Here is a 17,503-nt window from a genome sequence, read left to right as displayed (position 1 = left end):
TATTTAAGAGGGGCTGTGCACAGGTCTCACCTCAAGGGTCTGCATCAGCGTGGGCTTGATAGCATCTTTCATTAACACCGCCAGAGCCCCACTCACACCCTGACGGAGAGGAAGAGAGAAAAATAAGGGTGCTGACTGGAAAACAGAGCAGGTTATCAAGATTCAGACAAAACTTTGAGCTCGTTAATACAAACAACTGATAATGTAAAGTATAGTCAAACAGCTGTCCACTTTGGATGATAAATGTTTTTACAGTCCATTTGCAAGTTTCCGTCCTGCATGCAAGTAAATCTTGCTTTGCACAAAATGCTCTGTCAGCAACGTGGACACACACACACACACACACACACACACACACACACACACACACACACACACACACTTCCACTGGGCAGGCATTGATGTGTGGTTGTGTTTTCACATCCTGGCATATCAGAAATGCTAATGCAACTTTATGGAGGTTCCTCCTCTACAGCTCTGAAACATCACAGTCATGTGTGGGAAACCAGAGCCTGAAGAATCTAATATGGGTCGCTAAAACTTAAAGTTTTCCTGTGCTTGGGATCATTGACATGTCGCATGACCCAGCTTTGACCAAGCTTTAACTGTTGGATAAATGGCCTCACATTTGACTCTAGAATACTTTGGTATACAGAAGAGTTCACGGTTGCCCAAATCCTCCCTCTATTACCGTGCTTGCCACTTGGTATGATGTTTTTGTGCTGATATGCTGTGTTGGTTTGGTTGGTTGATGCAAGCTCAATCATCCAAGTAAGGAAATCTCAGAAAGTTGATTCTGAGAATACAGGCTTTCTCTTGGCAACAATTCCAAAGGAGCCACACCTGTTCAGTCCTTTTTTGTAACTAATTTCACGACCTTTAACATTTAACATGTTAACCGAGGCCTGTGAAGTCTGAGATTAACACTCGGGTTTTCTGCTTGTGTTCTCTGACCATTACACGGTCGGACTTCATGGTGAATTAGCTGGGACATTCACTCCTGGGAAGATTGGAGCATTGTACTAACTCACAGCTGAATGCTCCAGAGTGAAAAAAAACTTCCACTTTCTACACTACAAGTGTTTTTCTTCCACTATATACAGTTAATTTCTCAAATTAAGATTTGAAGATGTTTCGTATCACTTAAATAAATCAAAGATAGCTTGATAAGGACTAAAACCATTATCTTTCTATAACTCTTCTTTACAGTCTTAAGCACAAAAACAACTTTTTTCAGAACAAATTTTTAAAAAATCCATATTTTTGGTCTAAAATTCTCTGAGTTAGACAGCAATAATACTTCCACACTTACAAATGAGATTACAACACTAAATACATACGAGGTCCTCTGCTGTGATAGGCTGTCCAGAGCGGCTGGTCCCCACCACCATGCGTGCCAGCCTGTTCTTCATGTCCCCGAGGCTGTCAGCCAAGGCCAGGATGGCCATGATCTCACTGGCCACTGCAATGTCAAACCCAGTCTGGGGTGTGAGAAAAGAAAAATCACTTGCGACATAAACCAGGACTGTAGTTTCAGCAGTTCTTTTATACACTTGCTAGCGGAGAGCTGAAAACAAATGTTTTACCTGCAGTAAAGTTTAATGGATGAGTTTGTTTGGAGCTAGAATGCAAAATAGTAAGCTTAAGCCTTTACAATCTAATTTATCTTTCTCAGACTCAAGAATAAAAGCTTTAAGTGAATAAAATGTTTTGCACAGCGTGGGAAGAAAACTGGCAACTTTCTTCAAAACGGCAGTCACCAGGCTTATCACATGAGAAAGAGAATAAAGTCCTATGAACATGGCCTAGTTTCGGATCAGCTAATTTGATGAAGAAAAACATGTTTATAGGTTTTTTTTAAGTTAACTTGTTTTGATACGAGTTTCTGTCATGATTTATGTTTAACAAAAAAAGGATGGAGAGAACAAGAAAACATGAGTAAGTAAGGTTAGGAAAAAAAAAGCATAAAACCCACAATAATCCCTCAAGGAATATAAGAATTCTATTCCTACTCCCACTGATAATAACCCGAGGGGCTATAGTATAACCAGCACTGGAGAAAGTGCAGGGCAGTGGAAACAGAATGGATTTACCAATGATCATAAATATAACCATATGGTGAACTAGCTTAGAGACTATTCTAGGTGTGTACGTGTGTGAGTGTGGATGGATGGGTGGGTCATTTTTCTCATTCTCTAAACATTTGCTTTCACTTAGGCCTGCTAGCTTCCCACTGACGTGAAATGTTTATTTAGAGAATTTCATTTAGCTGCCATTACTACAGATGTATGGTGGTGGTGGAGGGGGCTGATTACATCTGGGCTGTATCATGAACAGAGGAGCATGTGCAGAGGGGAGTGTATCAGAGTGGACATGCATGAGAAAGATTTTAGTCATGGTTTTGCTATATTAAAAAGCAAAAAATAAAACAGAGATATCCGAGGCCAGGCCATGTTAATAGTAATATGACGCTCCACCAGGTCTGTGAAGGTTCTCAGTCATCCAGGTCATCGTAGTCAAAGGAGCTTGCAAAGAAAAGCGTCTGGACTTCTTTAAGTTACTTGAAGACGTTTCACCTCTCATCAGAGAAGCTTCTTCAGTTCTAAGGTCAAATGGTGGAGAGTCCCAGATATAAACCTAGTGGGAGTAACCCCCCACAGAGGGACAAAAGGACCCCCTGATGATCCTCTAATCGCCTGAGCCAAGGTGTGAAACTGGGTGTGGGTCCCAATCAGCCAGAGTTTCGGGTGAGTTCATTGTGAAACCTGGCCCCACCTTATCATGCGAATTCCTGAGATCAGATGGCCCAGGATGTGAGTGGGCGTTAAGGCGTCTGGGAAGGGATCTCAAAAAAAAAAAGGACACTCTTTCGAGGATGCCAATGTTCACATTTTGGACAGAGAGGACAGATGGTTTGAAAGAGGAGTGAAAGAAGCCATCTATGTCCACTGTGAGCGACCATCTTTGAACAGAGGCGGGGGTTTACGACACCAACTCTCTGCCATCTATAATCCAGTTTTGAGATCCCTTCCCAGATGCCTTAACGCCCACTCACATCCTGGGCCATCTGATCTCAGGAATTCGCATGATAAGGTGGGGCCAGGTTTCACAATGAACTCACCCAAAACTCTGGCTGATTGGGACCCACACCCAGTTTCACACCTTGGCTCAGGCAATTAGAGGATCATCAGGGGGTCCTTTTGTCCCTCTGTGGGGGGTTACTCCCACTAGGTTTAAATCTGGGACTCTCCACCATTTGACCTTAGAACTGAAGAAGCTTCTCGGATGAGAGGTGAAACGTCTTCAAGTAACTTAAAGAAATCCAGACGCTTTTCTTTGCAAGCTCCTTTGACGACGCCCCACCAGCTACATCTTTACAATGTAAATAAACTGCTGCACCATTGTTCTTCATTATAAAGTAAGTTCATGTGAAGTTTTCTGTTTAAATGAACAAATTACACAAATCCAGGGTGAAAAGTATGCAACATGGTTTGTTTGTTATTTTAAAGAATCATAATTTTCACAGCCTGAGTGATTCATACCACAGTTATTATACTTTAGTATATTCAACATATTTTACATTGTTACTCTTGTTTTAATTTGGTCTCATTTTGTTTTGAGAGTGGATTTGCTCAGCTCAGTTTAATTTTAGTAGAGCTTTTATTTGTTAGTCTATTTTAGTATTGTTGTATGGAGGGAATAAGCTGGAGGTAAGGAAAACAGTATAGGCATTACAATAAAAACCCTTGAAAAAAGTTGGCTCACATTCTTGTAGACGTCAAAAGTCTTAATAAACACGTCCATTACAGCCTCGTCAGGCAGGTTGTGATAACACACTGTACCAATTTAACAAAGACTAAAGCTAAATCACTTTAATTTTCCAACTTCCCAAAATTGTTTGTTAGGTAAATGGAATGCTTTTCCACTTTTATTCCACTATAATGCCATACCTCTCTGATCTGTCCTTTCTCAGAGCTTGCCTGTCCGACGGTGATCTTCCTCAAAAAACGGTCATTTGTATCAACAACTGGAAAAAAAAAGACAAAAAGAAACATTTTTTTTTGGGCAAACCTTGTTATATAATCTATAACTCTGACCATGAAACATTCACCTTTTGACATGGTGCAGTTGCCTTATGTGAAACAATATGCCACAGAAAAACATTATTCACATTTCTGATTAATTTCATGTTAGATTAGATTAAAAAGCACTTTTCTTTAAAGAAAACACACAAAAAAAAAACAACAGGACTACGTGACTGTAAGAGCCCATAAACTGTGATTAATTGATCTGATACCTGAGCCACAAGGAAAATGTATGTTTTTACAGCGTTAGCCTGACACACTTTAAAAATTCATCTTTACACGTTTATAAATACTACCCCATAACATGTGTTTATCTTAAAATGGATTAGCTAATGAAGGTTTCCTCACTCAGCACTTAAGGCTACTTTCTGATAATGCGGTTAGAAATTCACTGCGCTCAGCCAGGAAATCATTTTAGGAGACATTATTCCTGTGTTGGTTTTGTAGAATGAAAGAACATTCCCTTTCATGAAAAAAGGAAAGTGTGTCCATTAAAAAAAACAAGTTTAGGAAAAAAGTTAAGCAAGAATAAGTCCCGTGAACACATGAAACAAAGTCACACTGGGTGCTGAACCTGTTTTTAATCTCCAGAGTTTGTTTATGATGAGTGACCCCGAAGCCGACAGAGTAAAATACCACGTTGGTCAAAGCAACACCTGGCCGGCTGTCTCACAGGCAACTTTAAACGAACCCAGCTATCACTGCTGTAACTAATTCCACAGCTACCGTACCCACGTTTATAATCTTGTGACTGATGGTCTGACACTTTACATTAATTTAATATGAAGCCAGTTTTGTATTCATTATATAAGAAAGGAAATTACCTTCTATTTCAAGACTGCATGTGACATTCCTCAGGAACGGCCCAATAAGACACTTACATTGCAGAGCATGAGATGTTTGTCAGACATTTTTTATGATAATTAGATTTGTGTGATAGTCATGATATTGCTTTTTGACTGCGAGTACATCCGAGCGCAGACAATCAGACTGGTGTTCTGAAGCAGCCCCTTTGCACCAGTTTGAAATATAAGGCATCTCTGCTGCGGTGTTGTTCACATTTGGCCAGATTAAGATTGCGTGCTTTACACCGCCGCTGCTATAAAAACCACTTGACTGCATAAGCATTTGGAGATCGGTGTAGGGTTTAGTAACATGTTCCTGTAATTACGTTTTTCTCTGCAACAACACTATCGGAGATTCAGTAATCGCAATAATGCTGCTTAGCAAAGAATTATGTTACTTATGCCATTACCTGTATTACATACACTTAGCACTTTTAATAGTAATAATAATAATAATAATAATAATAATAGATTGCATTTATATAGCGCTTTTCGAGACCCTCAAAGCGTTTTACAATGCCACTATTCATTCACTCTCACATTCACACACTGGTGGAGGCAGCTACAGTTGTAGCCACAGCTGCCCTGGGGCAGACTGACAGAAGCGAGGCTGCCATATCGCCCCATCGGCCCCTCTGGCCAACACCAGTAGCCGGTAGGTGAAGTGTCTTGCCCAAGGACACAACGACCAAGACAGACAGAGCAGGGGATCAAACCGGTAACCTTCCGGTTACAAGATGAGCTTCCCAACCCCCTGAACCAGTCGCCCATTTCTGTTATAAATGTAAAAATAAATAAATGAATCAATCAAATTTTCCTTTTTTCCTGCACATCAGCTATTTTCAGTTTATTAGCAGGGACAGGCCAGAAACAACTGATGCTAACATGACAACTTGAACCAAGGATCTGCACAGGCAGATTTAAGCTGAATGTATGCCAAGCCTGGACAAGAAGCCACAACCTGATGTCCAACAGGTAACAACTGCACTGATGAGCATTTGGACTTAGGACAGTAGCATCACTGTGAAGTGCCCCTCATTAGCACAGTGATATGTGGTGTGGGACCGCTTGCTGGTAATTATGCATCTTAGGCCATATTACCAATTTGTGCATAGGTAATGTAAAAAGTAGCGCAACAAATGACTTTCTCCTTGGAGCAGCCAAGTAATGTAAAGCAATACTTTTTCTGAGTGACAAACCTAATGCAGTTGTAGATAAAGCTGCAAAATTTACATGTAACAGTTGTTTTTCTACTCTTAATGAGCACTTAAAAACTATTTAAAAATACAAGCCATGCTTAACCACACATGCATGCAGCACTTTTATTTCATACACTTTAAATAGCTCACATTTATCTTTAATTCAGAGCCACCAATTGACCTAACATACATGTCTTTGTCAACATGTAAGCATCACACAGAAAAGCCCCAGCTGACCAGAAGATTTGAACCAGACCAGTGCTAACTCAGTTACCCCATTATACATTTAAGCGTAATTGCTCAGTGTTAAGATGTTTCCCATTATATGCGAGAACACAAAGATCCAGCTTAGTTAGAGAGAGACATTAAAAGTTCCATTTTAGTCTAACTGATTAAACTGTGCTCATGTGAAAAAAAAAGCTGCTGGTAATTGTCTGGTGCATACGCAGCTCTACACAGGCGGTATCTTCGCCTAAAATTCTTGCCTAAGGAGTATTTCTCCTGCTGGGTGCTGCATTTGAGTTGGACAACATCTCTGTTTGAGTCTCCCGACACAGTTAGTGTGAAAACAGCTTGAATCAGCCATGCTTGCGGTACAGTTACAACCCCCCCTTAAAAAAAAAGCACACACAGAGAATGTGTCTGTTTATAAAGATACCTCTCTGCCAGGTGATTTTTGAGGGGTCAAGATCAAGACGTACGAACGCGTTGATTTCTTCAGGTGTGAGTGATGCAGGATCTGTTTTCCTGATGCCAAGGCGCTGGAAATTGAGACAGACAACAAGATTTTGTTCCACATGTTTCTGATGTTGTTTAGATTTTATTTAACATGAAAGAAGCCTGCTATGTCCACCGTAATAGGTGGGAGGTATCATTCATGTATAGGAAACAAATCCAGACTAAATAACCAGGAAATTATTAACTCACTGTCAAGATCAGGTTTAGTTGGAGTTTTCTGCTTAAAAAAAAAGCCTTTTAAAAATCTTTATCTCTCCCTTCATCAATTAAGGCTAATTTCATAGTCTTTTTCTCTAAACCTGGACTTTCCTGCAACAGGACATAAACTGTACACATGTTCAAACCTTCATCTCCTGGATCAGTAACATCTGCCATGCATATTTTATCTGTTAGGACTAAATATTAGACATTCTTCATCAGCATTACATGAAGACTGAATTACTCTTTCTTCTACAAACAAGGAGTTTTATCTGGCATAAAGAAATGTTTGGTAAAGCAGCCAATGTGAAGGGTAAGATTGAAAATTTAAGATGGATTCACAGAGGCCCCCTAGTGGACAAAAAACAACAACAACAACGACAACTTTTCATGAACACCCCAGTCACAACCCTTAGTTAGTTAGTTCACGCGTGATCATGGACATCACGTGTGATTATGGAGCTGTAGTATTTAAACTTACTTGCAGCCTGGAGATCTGGATGGGTGAGAATTTTCTGACTCCATTCACAGAAGGGACTAATCTATTGAAAAGGGCCTTGGTGGTAAAGAAAACAAGAAAAACAATACTATTATTTAAAGTACATTTAACCGGTCCTTACAGGAGGAAAGGACTTTTGTTAAGCTGGAATTTAGATAACGAGATAGCATTATGTGCATGAAAAGCAGGATTACAGAAATAAATCAAATACTTAAAAAGTTACCACAGAATAATTTACAGTCACCGACTACAATAAATCTACAGCAAATCGCAAACATGACTGAGAGCAAAAGGAATCCATACTGTCATTATATTACACACGCATTTTTTAAACTAGAGTTGCTGTATGATATCTTTTCGCACAGCCACCTTGTCTGACTGCGTCGCTTCGTGGAGCATCCTGGCATCGATGGCTGCTGCCACCAGGTTATTGGCAGCTGTGATGGCATGAATGTCACCAGTCAAATGAAGGTTGAACTGAGAAGATTTTAAAAAATAGCAGAAAAAAAAAAAAGAACCCAGTGAGAGATGAAAGGATTACAGGCGAGACATCAACATGCTACTGCAGAAGTGTACACTCTGTAAGATTGATTGAATGGCCCCTAGGGAGAAAAAACCCGCTAACAATGGGGGTCAGTGGGCTGCACCCACAGCATTTGGTAGCAGATGATAAATGTGGGTTCAACTAAAGCAATCTTCTCATGGCTTGGATTTTGTCCCTTGAGTCTTTAAATATATTATGACACATTTTCTCACAGTTTGACACAAGCCCTTTGATCTCAAGACATACAAATATTTTTTTTTTTAGTGCGCCTAAAAGAAGGAGGCGTAAAGAAAAAGGGTGAATTGAGAGAATGAGAAAAGTAGTTGGCCTTATTGTAGCCTACAAGGCTGGGGCTTAACCCCTCGTTCTGTGTGTCTTTATGGACTGTGCTTGTAGTCACAGCTCTGGGGTCATGAATGTATGCTTGTGTGTCTTTTTGTGCAAACTACTGTGAGTCTTTGCATGCCTCAGGTCTTTGAAGCCTGCGTTTGTCCTGCTAGGGAACACTCTGAGCCTGTCTGTGTGTCTTACCTCCTCCATAGGGATGACCTGGGCATACCCACCTCCTGCAGCTCCCCCTAGGCAAAGGAGGAGAGGAAACACTGTGAGAGGCAGGCAACAGGATGAGGACACACAAAGAAACAGTGCTGAGTGTTGGACTTTAAATGAACTGCTCCACCCGAGAACAAAATGTAGAGCTGACCTCACACTGACAAAGATAGCTAAACTTGTCCAAATGTCACTGAATGTATTCAGTAGAAATATTCACAATTTGAAACATTAAACATTGGTTCCAATGTGAAAATACACTATTCTATCAACGTTTTCTTACAAAACAGGATTTTAGAGAAAACACTCATTGTTTTTGGAGAAAATAGTTTGGAATGACCAACAGTAAAGTAAAAAAAAAAAGTATCCAGATGAAGGAATGCAAAGGAGCACAGAGAGATGACAGCATATCTTTCAGAGAAGATAAGCCAAGTACAGTTAGCATAAAGACCCAAGTATTCATTGCTGACCTTTAACTCCAAAAGTTGGTCCCTGGGATGGCTGACGGAGACAGGCAAAAGAGTTGAGCCTAAGATGGGCGGACAACGCCTGGACCAGACCAACAGTCACTGTGCTTTTACCTTCGCCCAGTGGGGTGGGAGTTATACTGAACAAAGAGAGAATACAGAAGATTTTCAAATATCACTTTTTCTGGTGTGCACAATATGACCCTGTACTGTGGAGTCCCTCAGGGTTCTATACTAGGACCTATGTATTTTCTTTGTAATGGTAATTTTGTACTATTCAAATAAACTTTATTATTATTATTATTATTATTATTATTATTATTATGAAGCAGGAGAAAGAATAAGAGAGGATTTGGTCAGTCACTCACCCGGCAACCAGAATATATTTGCCATTAGGCTGTGACTGGAGGCGTTCCAACACAGAGAGTCGAACCTTAGCTTTGCTCCTCCCATAGGCTTCTAGCTCTTCTGGTAGCAAACCAATCTCTTCAGCCAGCTGATCTACTGGTTTTGGTATCTGAGCTCTGGATATCTCTAAATCACTGACAGAGAAAACATATAGACTATATGGATAATGGCTCTACGCACCACATCTTATTCAAATAGCATTAAAATGAGGTATACAAGAATCCGGGTAAGATTAATGAAGTTAAATTCCAGTGTTCACCACACAGTGGTCTATACCTTGGTACAGGAGTTAAGGGCTGCAGTTTGAGGCTGCGCAGATGCCAGGGTCTGTATTCCTGACCCTTGAGCCACCGACTGCAACTCCGGACAACATTCTAATGGACAAAAAAGAAAAGAAAAGAGAAGGACAGAGAAAGCTAACGAATAAGTAAGGAAGAATATAGTAAGCCAAAGAGAGGAGTCACATGGGAATATATATACACCTGTGTTCTGTAAGCTGCTGTGAGGCTTTCTAATCCAGATTTTGAAGACAATCCAAAAGCATTTTCATCTAAAACAAACGACAACAGGATTAATGAACACAATAAGTACACAAATCCATACAACAACAAAAAGCATGTGATAGTGGAAGCAAACCAGTGCATCTGAAACTGCAGTTTCACTGATTTCTATTCATTTTTAAACAATAACTTTAAAAAGTGTCTCTGCAATGGAGGGCTTTAAAATCATTTCATGTTCATTATAGCACAAGTTAATTGGAAACACAACATATAATGCAATACCTTTCTCCAGAGCTGGCTTACAGTAAATGATAGCAGCCCCTGGTCTAATCCAGGTGGGTGGAACATACATATTTCCAACATCTAGCAGGACCACAGCATCAGCCTGCATAACCTGGGAAAATGGAGAATTATTAAAGAAGAAGAAATTAAAATGATAATTAAAATAATGAAATATTAATGACCTAAAAGAACCTCTGCAGAAAAATGTCTTTCAGCATCTTCCCATTAGCAAAACTGCTCCAGTGAGCTGCTGTAAAATGAGAATACTGTCTCTGTGTGGCCAGCAACTAACACTACACAAGCCCGACATGAGATTTAAACCCATGTGTGTATACAAACTTCAAACCACAATTGTACATACTGAATGTTTAGTAAACTGAACTGGTTCTTAAATTGGACACCCTCACCCGCAGTGGGCCTTAGTCTACAACTCTTCTCTCTCAAGCTCTCCCTCTCTGTTTTGGAGAAAAATTTTTTATGCATTTTAAGGATTCATTGGAACAACTTCTGGTTAACTTCTGATTAAGGAGCTGGCACTCCTTATACATTAATTCATTACTTAGGACAGTGATTTTGACATAGGTAGCTTCTAAGGCACAATGCAGATCATCTAATGTGAGTACACCCTGTCACACCTGTGCCTGCAGGCTTTTGGAGCTCCAGTGACTCTTCAGAGTGACCATTCCACTTCGTTCAATCAGGCACTGCACAGCCAGCTGAAGGGGACCCTCTCCACCAACCAGCAACACAGTTTTTCCTTCCAAAGGAGTATCTGTAGGGATGTTTAAAATGATCATTCACGAGTGGAAATGCTCCCAGCAGCCGAGTCTGTCCATGGACTCCCTGTCAGGCTCCCCATTTAAATATATCTGAAGCCAAACTATTAAATAAAGGCAAAATATAAAAAAATAACAATCTAAAAAATCTTAAACCAGATTTTTTTTTTTTTTTAAATGTACCTTTAGCTTATAACATTCTACACAGAAATGTTCAACGTTTTTATTAAAGAGCTTGGAAATCTTTAGTAGTTATATCAGAAGTACTGAAAATATCTAAACCCTGAAGTGTGCCTTCAACCAAAATGATCTAAGTCTGTATCTCATATGCACAGATCCCCTGTTCAGTAAATTACCAGCATTTTAAATTAAAAAGAAACATCCCAGAAATATGGTCAAATCTTACCAAATTCAATGTCTTTCCTTCACCTTTTTATAATATAGTCATTTGGACTCAAGTACATTACGTGTTCACATATTTGTTGATATTTTTCTTGCTCATGTTTTCATTGTATTTTTTTAAATAATAAATTGGAAGATATTTTCTAAAGTCACAGTTGTCTTTACAATAACCACAGCAATGGTATCTTTTCCTGTTAGGTATCAGATCTCAGTAGTTAACAGTAAAGGATACTGATGCATTTTACAGTAAATTTAAAAAAGAGAAACATCTGTCACATTTATTAGTATATCTAATTTAATTTCTAGTGTTTATATATCGTCCAGTCAGAGCACAGTGAGAATCACTTTGAGACCTCTCTGCATTATATCATACTTGTTATAAATCTCTGTCCTCATTCTCTCACCCCAACCGGTCGCAGCAGATGGCCGCTCCTCCCTGAGGCTGGTTCTACTGGAGGTTTCTTCCTGTTAAAAGCAAGTTTTTCCTTTCCACTGTCACCAAGGTGCTTGCTCATAAAGGGTCATATGATTATTAGGTTTTTCTCTGTATGTAATATTGTAGGGTCTACCTTATGATGTAAATATATGTCTGTGAAGGTTCTCAGTCTCAGTTTAGCTTCTGGAATAAGAGGTGAAACATCTTCAAGGAAACTTAAAGAAGTCCAGACACTTTTCTTACAATATAAAGCGCCTTGAGGCGACTGTTGTTGTGATTTGGCGCTGTAAAAATAAAATTCAATTGAACTGAACAGAAATGTGAAAATATTTCAAGCACACTGGCTGCATTTAATTTCTTTTTCATTCACTCTGACACTTTTGGGTCAACTGTTTATATAAACTGTAATTTTATACAGTCGATTGGTTACACACACCAATACAAATGCACTTAATCAGAACACTGACTTTCTCAAAAGTGATGATTTTTCTCACTGGCTAAAAATATGCTCCTACTCTATTTCTGGCACAAGGGGCATAAACCTGCACAATGCAGTTAAGGATGGCAGAAAGTCAGGCATATAATTGGTTTCTAAAGTATCAACTCAGTTTTAAAATTAAAATCTCACAGGAGACTTAACGTCTCACTTCTGACATGTTTCCTGTGTGCTGTGTGAACACTGTGTAAAGAGAGGAAAACCTTCAGTTTCCTTCAGCAGAAACTCACCATGGTTCTCCAGCAGATCCAAAACAGCACTAGCTAAAGGAGGTACAAAGCCTTTACTCAGGTCTCCTCGTATCAGACGGCCCATATTCAAGTCTGATATGCTGCAACAAGAGAAAAACATAAAAATTTCATTTTTTTATTTAACCATCCAGTTTTACAGGCCGTAACAGACTAATAAAGTGCAATGGATAACACAATCACACATAATAAATGTTAAAGACACAGCACAGTACTAGCAAGTAACATATGAGGATATATAGTTTTCATCAGGATTAGGTTAAAAAAGTTTTCCATTAATCATCAGGAACATATATACTTTTCCTCTGGATAATCTATCCTTAACTGAACCAGATCTGATCAATTTATCGTGATTAAGAAGGGTCCCCTGCTAATTTTCTCATCACGTGTCTACACACACTGGGCACAAACGTCTTAATTGTGAGCAGTCCTTTCTGATTTGGGTCAATAGGACACGCACAGTGAGTTAATTCATTTATTTTAAATTGGAATAACAACCTTACATACATTTTTACATTTATAGAACTTATAAAATAAATGACTGAATATTTATGCCCCTGCAGGTTTTTACCCTTCGATGTCCTTCTCGGGTTTTAAGGTGTTGAGGACCCGACTGGTGATTGAAGCTGGGGGGAGGTGAAGGTAGATACCATGCACTTTGGGGTCATCATTCAACTTCAGCAACTCCTCTACAATCTACATGCATACATAAAGAGAACAAATAACAATCAGTGACACACATCTGAGAAATGTAGTGAAAAAATAGCAGACGAAACAAGTGTGAAAATATTGAAGATATACCAAATACAATCAGGTACTTTATGTGGTAGTCTACAAAAAAGTCAAGAGAGAAACAAACAGCACATGCACCTTCAAAATCTAACAAAGCAGCACTACCTAATGAGCACAGGGAAAGTGGTAGTGGAAATCCCTGAGGAGGTGAAAAACAGGAGAAAGGGGGACGAGATAATGTGTAAAAGTAGAGCAGCTGAGTTCTCCTAAGGCCAGGCATGGCACACATAGATCATCCACTGTCAGGTCAAATGTCTAAGCTATTCCCATGAATTCCTTCTGTCTACATGGTTCAAGTGGCAGGCTCCAGCTGAATGAAGAGCCAAGAAGGTTCCCCAAATCTCAGTTACATAATGCTGGAAAATATCACTAGGTAGGATAAAACCTGATGATAAACTTAGATGATAAATGAAGAATAAACTGGAAATACTGAAGACCTGAACACACAGGCACCATAATCACATGCTGCACAAACATGAGAACGGTAATCATGTAGTGACTTACTAAACTTTGAGGGGGGAGGAAGAGTTCTCTATTAAGGGGAAAATTAACTTGTGAGTCACATCGACTTACATCATCTTCACTGCACTCCTTTACCAGACAAATCTGAGTGATGTTCAAACCAATCTGCGGACGAGGAGATAGGAGATCTTTTGTAGACATTACAAAAGAACAAAATGGCCAAGCTGAAGAAGAGAAGTCAGAAAAAGGAGAAGTGGTGGCGTGGATTACCTTTACTGCCATTTTCTTATTGATCTCCAGCATGCTGTCGTCTTCACCTGCCTTTGAGATAAAATGAGCACACTGAAACAACGCACAGAACCCTGATAATATGGAAAAGCTAAGATGAAACTTCAGTAGAAACAGATACCCTCAAGGTCAGGAGAAGATTAAAGCAAATTAGGAGACTTCTAGCATCAAATGTTTAGGCTACGCTTTTTCTAAGCATTAACAACACTTACCGTAAGACTGCTTACTACAAAATAAGACGGTGTATTTGCACTCATTTTTTTGTTCTTTAACAGTATTCCCTTACAGTACCTGTAGAATGGCTAACAAGGGTTGAATTGCTGGGTTTCTTTTCTGCAGAGTCACAATTGCTTCTCTGGTGCTCTGAACCACTTTCCTACAAGAGAAGACAACCTGGTTAGAAATACCCATTAACCTATTAATGGGTACACGCAGGATAAAACACCCCCATCAGGAAAGTAGATAATACATAATTAAGTTCAAATATGTTCATTTATATAGCACCAATTCACAACAAAAACCATCTCAAGGTGCTGAATGCTGCAAGGTAAAGAAGCAGCATAACTATGGGGGGTTTATAACTACAGTGGCTTTGAGAATTCAGTGCAATGCAACAAGAAATCAGATGAAATGCGAGGAGGCGGCTCAGAAGAGAACGAACAATCGAACACATGAACACTGAGAAAGTACAGATAGTACACATACATGTGCTGAAACACTGAAAGCAGCACATGGTGTAACTAAATTTTCAAGCAATGTCTGCAGCAAACTATGGAGCTGATGAGAAGGTGGGAAGCAGTCAGGTGCTGTGTTTACTTTAATTCACAGACTAGCTTGTGAAATATGTGAGATAAGTATTGCTTAGGACCTATCAAGCCATCACTTTTTGTCTATTTGCAGGAATTTTCCTAATGAATTATGCATCAGGCTCTGTGGAGTAGAGTAGTAGTAATCCAAATATCAATAGTATCGAAACCAGAGCTTATATTGGTATTGGATCAACATTAATAAATTGTTGACCACTGCTCTCCCCTACATAAGATGCCTTTAAAAGTTAAATGTATCGGTATCAGTATTGGTATATGCAATATTGGCCCTACATTTACTTGGTATCGGATTGATACCAGAATTTGTGGTATGGAACAACCCATGGTCGTTTTCAGTGCGCATGCGGCAATATGCGGGCGGGCGGGGAAAAATGTTTACAAATACGTTAACAAATACGTTAAAAGTCCAAAACTTTAAAGTTAAACTTTAACTGAATAAATCCTTTTTGCTAATTTTCTTCACACTCAATACAAGTGTTATAGATCTGATTGCATTTAAATGTTAGCAGCAAAACTAGTTAGCATCAGTCATCCACGCCTGCGTGTTTTTACTCGGTTCCTCATGTGTCGCATGTTTAGCAACAACAGAAAAGGGTTGCATCAGCTGGCTGGTGTCTCTGACACCCTAACCCGGGGACACGTGCAGAACTGGCTACTAGCCAGGGGCCAAAACGCCGGTGAGACCGGAAATGCTTACTACCTTTGTCACGTAGATAACCATCCCTCCAACGAACTTCGTTTTTTTAGCTAGCCGTTAAAACAATTTGTCATGACACACCACAATCAGACTTTTACTCTACATTGTTGTTGCTGCTGTTGTTATTTTACCTCACATGGTTGTCGTAATCAGACTCATCCCCCTTCTGAGATTGTACCCCAAAGTTACCGGTTAACTTCGGGTTGGTGCCGGTGCCGGTGCTGGAGGTAGCGCTTGCCGCTCGGAGGCTCAATCGACTGCTGGTAATGCCTATCGGTAGGCATCTTCGCGAAAACCCGGTGAATCTGCTACCCGGACGGACCTGATGTGCCCGGAGACTCATGTAAGCACTGCGAATAAGCGCCAACTACATTGTAGTTTTATGTTTAAAAAAATAAACAGGACTAAAAAGTGTTTCTTCTCCTTTCGTCTCTGGCGGCGGTGATTAGCCCGGTTCCTTGAAAGGAACAAAAAGAAAGTTGAGGTTGCAACAGGGTGCTGATGAAGGTGCGCTGTCTTCACGAGCAGTCGGAAAGATGAAAAACTAGCGGTCGGTGTGCTTTGTTTCCCCCCCATTCCCCCATCCTCCCACCCACAAATGGGCAATTCCCATAGAAAGAAAGGTCTTTTAAGACAACACATTGCGTTTAGGAGTGACATATGGATACCTTGTTGTTAGTGTGTATATGCCTCCGCAATATTTTGATTATCTAATAACGTGTGTAAACGCATTTGTTTCCTTCCTCCAAAGTCACTGGTAATATGAAAGACTGTTTGAATAAGACAATAAATGCTACATTTCTTGCAAGTCTAGATGCTGTTATTAAACCAGCATTTTAAAGTCATATGTTTTCATTTGAAAATCCGGGGTACACTTGAAAGCAGCAGCCTAACAAGAAGCGAATGCTCGCGACTACGCGAGTTCACGTGCTGAAGACCCTGAGAGGAGTTAGGTCATTGGGTTCAAAATACACCTCAGTCGGTAAGTTAACATATCCATCCAACCCAATGCAATAATGTAAGTGAGTAAAACTATATTTAGTCTCAGGCTCATTAAGAATCAACGTTTCACTCACTCAAACATACCTATTCACAGGAGGCCAAACAATCAGTATTAATAATCATTGCCTCAATTCATATGTCGTATTAGAATACTTTAAAACCAGGTTTCTTATCAGCAAACGCGTGTCAATATACTCCTAAACCAGAGCTGGCACTCTTCATTTAACAGCATGTGATAAATCAGGCTTCTATACACAGCGTGGGTTGGTGGCCTAAGTTGAACTGGTAAGTTTAGCGACATTCCTGTTCCCTATGATTGAAGCCTAAACCCTGATTTTATCTTGAAGTCATGTACCAGTCGTGCAAATTTGATGTGTGTCCGAAAGACTGCAAGTAAGGGATTTGGCAGAATATTAAAGAAAACTAATGTATCTATATATAAAGAGAATGCGTCTAATCTAATAGAAATTCCAGTGAGACCGGGTTTGCCCTTGTTGTGCAATAATAGTTCAAAAGATGGCAATAAATATACTATAGATAAGAAACAGTTAATATGCATTTTACAGCAGGAATGTTCATCCAAGTTTAAAGTTCTTATCTATGCTCGTACACCCCTTCCTACATCAACTATCCAGATAAGAAAACATAGTTTGTCTATGTGTGATCAACAAGCACCTAAGCTGTGCTTAGTTGTGGTTGATTTTGGAGCCAAAAAATGAGGACAGTGCTACAAATGCCTCCAGCAGACTTGACCTCCTCAAAA

General features: G+C 39.7%; 1 protein-coding gene across 1 annotated transcript in view; it reads right to left on the bottom strand.

Annotated features, from left to right (window-relative positions):
• The window catches only part of mthfd1l (methylenetetrahydrofolate dehydrogenase (NADP+ dependent) 1 like), a 43,607-nt gene extending 27,496 nt beyond the window's left edge, over positions 1–16,111 (bottom strand). Inside the window, 19 exon segments of the mRNA XM_085372396.1 lie at positions 31–99; positions 1,341–1,481; positions 3,951–4,027; positions 6,788–6,890; positions 7,547–7,621; positions 7,934–8,041; positions 8,640–8,686; positions 9,128–9,264; positions 9,493–9,666; positions 9,809–9,906; positions 10,015–10,082; positions 10,315–10,426; positions 10,950–11,086; positions 12,655–12,755; positions 13,244–13,368; positions 14,038–14,091; positions 14,197–14,247; positions 14,506–14,590; positions 15,870–16,111. Coding sequence (XP_085228522.1) covers positions 31–99; positions 1,341–1,481; positions 3,951–4,027; positions 6,788–6,890; positions 7,547–7,621; positions 7,934–8,041; positions 8,640–8,686; positions 9,128–9,264; positions 9,493–9,666; positions 9,809–9,906; positions 10,015–10,082; positions 10,315–10,426; positions 10,950–11,086; positions 12,655–12,755; positions 13,244–13,368; positions 14,038–14,091; positions 14,197–14,247; positions 14,506–14,590; positions 15,870–16,111 — 2,004 coding nt within the window.
• Positions 16,112–17,503: the final 1,392 nt, after the last annotated feature.

Source organism: Diplotaxodon limnothrissa, linkage group LG15 (assembly GCF_057381915.1).
Source record: "Diplotaxodon limnothrissa isolate DT_005_m linkage group LG15, D_limnothrissa_male_GT1.1, whole genome shotgun sequence".
In the NCBI taxonomy this organism is placed as follows: Eukaryota; Metazoa; Chordata; class Actinopteri; order Cichliformes; family Cichlidae; genus Diplotaxodon; species Diplotaxodon limnothrissa.
This window is presented reverse-complemented; position numbering and strand designations above follow the sequence as displayed.